This window comes from Hipposideros armiger, unplaced genomic scaffold (assembly GCF_001890085.2).
Source record: "Hipposideros armiger isolate ML-2016 unplaced genomic scaffold, ASM189008v1 scaffold_460, whole genome shotgun sequence".
NCBI lineage: Eukaryota > Metazoa > Chordata > Mammalia > Chiroptera > Hipposideridae > Hipposideros > Hipposideros armiger.
In genome coordinates, this window is record NW_017731810.1 from 849,318 (window position 1) to 856,165 (window position 6,848).

Here is a 6,848-nt window from a genome sequence, read left to right on the forward strand (position 1 = left end):
TCACTTATATGTGGACTCTAAAACACTGAATGAACGAGCAAAGTAAACAGAAATGGTCTCAGAGATATAGAGGAACAACTGATGGCTGCTAGTTGGGAGGGGGTGGGGATGAGGGAGAAGGGGAAGGGGTTAGACAGCATAAATAGGTAACTATGATATTGCCACAGGGACATGAAAGACAGTTCGAGGAATATAATGAATAATGTTGTAAATATTTTGTAGGGTGTCAGATAGTCACATGTCTTGCTAGGGAGACTGCATCATGGATGGGGTAGAGACTTCATCACTGCACTGTACACCTGAAGCTGATGTTGTATAATATTGTATGTCAATTATAAGTGAATATATATATAGTCATGGAACGTGGAGTATAGTGTGGGAGTGGAGTCAAGGGAATTGTAATAGATATGTATGATATGGGGGGGGAGTGGGGTGGCGGATTGGGGGAGGGAGGTTTTCACTTTGACAGGTAAAAAGTATTGCACTGTGTTGTGCAGCTGAAAATAATTCTAAAAAATGTCTATTTCACAATAAAAAATAATAATTAAAAAAAGATAGTGCATATTCAAATATTAAGAACATTTCCACATAAAAAGCGAATTAATCACAGGGAGTTTTTTTGCTCCAATTATGCTTCTTTGAACCTCTGAAACTTTAATTACTATAGAAAGTGTATGACTCTATCAATATGTGGAAGAAATAACTAATTAGTGGAATAATGGCTTATTGATAATTTTAGTCTGATCCAATCAGGAGAGACTCACACTAATTGGAACACGGAAAGTTTTAATACAGTCGACAATTCTTATTATTCTAAGTAGTTATGTTCTATAAAGTCGCTGCAAACAATTAGCAAATATTGAACCCATTACTCTTAGGGGAAATTCAGGGTTAGGTTCCTGCTAGCCTCTGGTCAAAACATTTTCATCAACTGATCAATACATAAGCTTACTTTGTGTTTCTGTTGATGTGTAACCACAGAGCCAGCTCAAAATGGTCCTATCCTTATGACGAGGTGCTCAGTAGTTTTTAAGGGACAGCAGACAGGACAGGGGGGGTCACGCAGCTGAAGCATGCGCAGAGAGAACTTTGGCATCCAGCTTTACGCAGAACCAAAGTCTCGCACCCCCACCCCCGCCCCCAGAACCAAAGGACCGGGACAAAACGGGAACGGGAACAAATGAACCCTTTCAGAAGCCCAATGGTCCACTGTCCAAGAAGATCCAGTGTTGACGCCCCTTTACCATAAATGGACAAATTCCAAGGTCCTGAAAGCATTTCCACATACGTGTTCCCCTTACCCCTTAAAAAACCTTAACCTAGTCCAGGGAGCAAGATGGATTTGAGGCACCATTAGGTCTCCCGTCTTTGTTGGCGCCTTCTGGATCTTTCCTTACTCCAAATTCTGCGGTTTTGCGTTTCGGCTTTTCAAAGTGTTGGGCACTTGGACGTTGATTGGGTATCAACAGCAGGACATTTTTAACATATATTGTTGATTCGTTCTCATTGCACTCTCAACCAGCATTATAACTCGTGCCTGAACAAAGCTTATCTAACACAGGTATTGCCTACACGAGGCACATCACAACCTGCTTGCACTTAGGAACGCCAGCCAGCCCTTCCTTCAGAACGATGCTTCAGAGCCATTTTAATCAGCGAAATCACGAGCAAAAAGCAGAAAAATGTGGGAAATGGGGCACTAAATAGCCTGTGAAAAAGGCTTGTTTACAGTAGGAAAGCTGAAACAAGAGGGCGGAGTGTTGCCTTGTGTACAGATGCTGCAGTCAGGGTGCTTGCGTCTGCATCCTACCAGATTGGCACTGCGAAGTGGGGATACCCATCTATACATCATAGGGCTGCTGTATTATGAAAAGGAAGAGCAGCAGGTTATCTATTACCATAATTATCACCTGACAAGTCATAATTGCGGCTTGACATGAAGAAAGACGCTCAAAGCCGTCTCCGTCGAGAATTCTGCAACAGGGTCTGAGGAAAAACATCTCGCCGAAAGCCTCGGACGCTGCGGGTCCTGCGCAGGCGCAGGGGTGCCCTCTCGCCCCGCCCCTCTGTGCTGAATGGCCTGTTCCATTCCCGAGGGATGTTGACTGGGGAGCATTTGGAAGACTAGGCCTGGAAGTACAGGTGCGTTGCTAGTAGTTCCAGGCTTTTGCTGCATGAATCATAGCTCGTGATTATTATGGTTTTATTCTGACTCCTGCGACATGCTTCTGAAAAGCGTTTGGAACGGCTCCACCGTCCATTCTCCCCCTCTCACCTGGGAACATTAGGGCTGGCCTGCGTGACGCCCGATACGGAAGCCCAGAGGTCCCCACGCACCACCAGGGGCCCCGCCCCGTCGCGCCTTGCCTCCCTGACAACCGCATATTCTCCACCCCGCGGTACCGCCAGGCAGCTCCTCCTCGTCTCCGCCCCGCCGGCCGCGGGCGCGGGGGACGTCAGCGCTGCCAGCGTGGAAACGGCGGCCGGGCACGGGAGGCGGAAGTAGCGCCCGGGACCGCTGGACCTCCATTGGGCTCCGCCATGGACGCGTCCCTCGAGAAGGTCCGTACCGGGGGAGGGTGAGGCACTCCGGCCCGGGGTCTCCGCCTCTGGGGCGACTGTTTCCGTGTTGCGAGCTGCCATTGTGACTGGGGAGGGGGCCGGGGGCTAACGGGCCGAGCCTGAGGAGGCCTGGCTGCGAGGGCGTCCGGCCTGGCGCTCGCAGCTGGGGCCTGGTGATGTCAGGGGGCCGGGAATCTCTCGGGTCCCCGTGGGCCGAGAGAGTGTGGGCCGGCTTCTGTCCCAGGCCGCGGGCGCCCTGGGGCCCAATGCGGGGACCACGGGGCCGACCTTAGGGCCTGCTTGAGCTCGGCTCGCCCATTCCAATGATCGAGCTAACATCTTGCAGCCCCAGAAGCGCCTGGAAAGAAGCCCCAGTTGTTTCGGAGCTCGCTGCAAACCTGTAGGTTTCCTGTGGTTTCCAAGTTAGGAAGGAAAGACATCAAAGCAGTGGTTTTCCAACTCATTTTGCCTGGGAGTCACCTGGGGCCCTTAGTAAAAAAAAAAAAAAAAAATCCAGATTTTCAGCCCTTGCGTCCCAACCACTGGGGGGCGTGACCGGGATCTGCGTGTTTCACAAGTTCTCCACGTGAATCTTATGCTGTTTGTGAACCCCGGTTGAAGCCCGAGGTCAAGAAAAGAGTGGATGGATGGTCTGTAGATTGTGAATTTCGTTTGCGGGGGCGGGGGGTTGCTGCTGCTGCTCCACAACTTTCTGGCAGCAGCGCTTTCCTCTGGTTTCCCCTTGCGGGAACTGCAGCGTGATGTACCTGGCTGACTGCTCTGGCGTGTGAAATGGATTCTGATTGTCCCGGATTTAGGCTTGTCAGTGAGAACCAGTGCTTGGATCCATGGGTACCCACCTTCAGAACCTGACATTGTGCCCCTGCCTCAAAGCCTTTCTTCTTGTCAAGCTTGGGAGCCTGCTTGTCCAGACCCAGTTTTTCATACATGGAGAATTCAAGAGTAATGCTAGTGTTTTAGGGCAGCTTTCTGTTCATTTTGAACTGACAGAAATAACATATTTTGTCGTTTGTCGAGGCAGCAGCTTTTGTAGGTTTGTGCACTTGTCACCAGAGAGTTGAAGGGAGTAATTGTACAAGTTTAGCCACATGGCTTCGTGTGCACGTAAATTGAGAGAATGCAATAAAAAAAAAGAAAAAGTAATGTTTTCCTTCCATTGTCAAGTGAATGTTACATGTTTTTCTGGCTAGAAATAAAGTCTTTCCAGGCTTTGGATTAGCACAGTGACTACCTTTGGGTAATTTGAGTTTCAGTCTAGATCAGTGATTCCACCACGGGGCAGTTTTGTGCTCCAGAGGACATTGGGCAATGTCTGGAGACATATTTGATGGTTGAAACTGGGGGTAGGGAGGGGCTGTTGGCACCTAGTGGGCGGAGCCCAGGGATGCTGCTAAACATCTTGCATTGCCCAGGACAGGCCCCCACACCAGAGAATTATCTGCTCAAAATGTCAGTACTGCTGAGGCTGAGAGCACCCTGGTCTAGCTCCTGCGTGTAATACCAATAGTTGAATACAAAACGATGGTAAAAATGTCCCTTCAGTGTTTGCTTTCCAATTTCATAAGAAGATGGGATGGGCTTTTGTCATTTCAACTAGAAACCTAAAGAACTGGGGCGATCTTTCCTCCAAGAATAGTTCTTTATAAGCAGATCTGCAAAACAGAGTGGGTTGGAATCCTGCTTTAAATACTACTTTTCTGACATTTGATTAGTAGATTACGGTGGTTGCTCCCTAAATGTTAATTAATGATAAAGGATCTTAAACTCTCCAAATGAAGATCTGAAGAGGTAGTGATACTCCAAAATGCTTAAGGCTGAAGCATTCACAAAAATTGCAGTGATCTTTTAGGAATTCAGAATGTGTGGGTTGGAAGTTTCTTAGGTCAGTGTGGAAATTCTGAATGTAAGGTTTTCAAAACTGGGAGTGTGTCTTATTTTTACATTTTCGGAAGCAATAGAGGGTCTTATATGTTAAACATTGAATTGTGGCCATTATGCCTGTTTCTTTGAGGAATAGACTCTTCTAGGCTAAATTCTACACTGCTAATATAAATTTGAGAACTATTTGAGTGGTTCTAAATGATCCCATTTAAACGAATCCTTGCATAATTTATATTGGCCACAGAAACCACAATGTTATTTGATACTCATTCTTTAAAATTTCAAGTAATCTCTCTCACTCTAAAATGTAGCTTTCATCATTTAGTAGAATCACTCAGTACATTTCCTTTGGTTCCAATATCGTTCTATGTTCTTGCTTTTTCTTTAGGTAATATGTAGTCGTGCGGACTTGCAATGACAGAGCCATTTTCTTGCAATAGTATCAGTTTTCTTCTTGTATCTGAAATTAGTGATGTCTCAAGAAACCAGATAGGTTAACTGAAGGGGCCAGGAATTCAAACTGGAAGAGTAGGAGCCTTGGCCCCCCAATACCGTATGTCCCACTTGTAAGGAACAAGGCCCCATAGCATAGTGCTTCCTTATGTTAATAGTCAAGTTAAAAAATGCTACAGGAAGTAATTACTCCGATGCTGAAGTTCTTAATAAGTTATTCAACACATCTACACACACTTTTTAGTAAAAGCCTGTTGCTCTCAAAACAGCCCAGACCTTTTCCTGTTGCTTGGAAAATCTCATTCTTCCTGAGTATTATGTTTATAGACAAGGTGTATTGCAATTTGTTTTGCATTTACTTTAATTCCAACCTTGAGTAAACTTAGAGCAGGGTGTTTCAAACTAGCACTGTTGACGTTTTGGGCTGGATGATTCCCTGTCATGGGGGCTGTCCTGTGTATTGTAGGCTGATTAGCAGCAAGTCTGGCCTCTACCCACTAGGTGCCAGTAGCACCCTCTCCCCCAAGTGTGACAGTCAAACATAAAAATAAAAAAGTCTCTAGATGCAGCAGTTGTTCCCTGGGAGCGGGGCAATTGTTTCTGGTTGAGAACCACTGACTGGGAGATACTAGAGCTGCACTGTCTAGTGTGGTAGTCACATTTGGCTATTTAAATTTAAATTTAGATAATTAAAATTAAATAAAATTACAAATTCACTTCCTCCGTCACTAGCCACATTTCAGGTGCTTAACAGTCACAGTGTGGCTTTGCTACAGTGTGGCTACTGGACAGTGAAGATATAGAACATTTTCATCACCACAGAAGTTACTACTGGACAGCACTACAGAGTGGGGCCAATTGATCTGTGTATATCGAATTCTTGTCTCTAAAAGAGAACTCTTACCCTGTTTCTGACCTAAATAATTACAGTTCAGCTCATTTTTATTTCTTGTACTCATCCTGAGCTACATTTCTCGCCCCCCCCCCGCCCCTCCCACTTTGGACCTGATTTGGGAAAGTTCTTTAGCACCTTACTGTTTATAAGGAGCAGTAGGCGCATGAATGGAACATTCCTGATCATTACTGAGAAGAGCCGCTAGAATTTTGATTCCTGCTTTTTACTTTAAATGCTCACCAAGAGAACCCCTAGTAGCCAAGCTTGAAATGACCAGTTTGTGTGGTGTGCCTTTGTAGATTCCACTCTTGCTCAGAATAGAGGGACTTCCTGTGAGGAGACGATAGCCTGTAATTTTAGTGTTCGATCAGAGCTGATCCCTATATCATCATGATTTGAGGGTTTTGCATACAGGTGCATGGTGGCCAAGGTGGTAAATGATTATCAAATGCTGGATGTCAGAGAAAACATTGTAGGTACAAAGTTCCCTTGTACCCCTTTGCAGCGAATCCCAGGTCTGCTTTCCATTGCTATAGTCTCTATACCCCTTTTTTTTTAAACTTAGATTTTGCTAAAGGTAATGTCTACAAATTCAGGGCTTTAGGTATTATTTTTTTCCCTATTCATGTGAAAGTAAATGTGTAATGTTTGTTGTCACACTGTAGTGAACTGGTTTAACTGAAGAAAATGTATACAAGAGCCAGATTAAGCATGCTTGAAAGCTGAGAAAATTTTAGGTGATTGTGGAGCAGGAGTTCCTAGATCTTATGCCATAAGATTATTTTCCCGCTGCGGTTTCCACTTTTGAAAGGTTGTTATGAACAACATCTTAGTGAATAAATTTTATTAACAAGTGATTGTTTATCGCAGTTAATAACTGCCAATGCCCATTACATTGGAGTGTGTGTGTTTTAATTCTGCAAGAATTTTAAAAACTTTGTTCTTTTTTTTTAAAGATTTTTTTTTTTAATTGGGGAATTGGGGGATGGGAACAGCGCTGGGGAATTGGGGGAAGGGGAACAGACAAGTTGCTGTC

The 6,848-nt window shown here is 45.0% G+C and overlaps 1 protein-coding gene across 2 annotated transcripts in view; it reads left to right on the plus strand.

The window, feature by feature from the left end:
* Positions 1-2,305: 2,305 nt before the first annotated feature.
* The window catches only part of PDXDC1 (pyridoxal dependent decarboxylase domain containing 1), a 41,610-nt gene continuing 37,067 nt past the window's right edge, over positions 2,306-6,848 (plus strand). For both annotated transcript variants that reach the window (XM_019666103.1, XM_019666102.1), the window contains exon 1: positions 2,306-2,562. In XM_019666103.1, the coding sequence (XP_019521648.1) occupies positions 2,542-2,562 (21 nt within the window). In that variant the 5' untranslated portion in view covers positions 2,306-2,541. The remainder of the gene's footprint in view (positions 2,563-6,848) is intronic.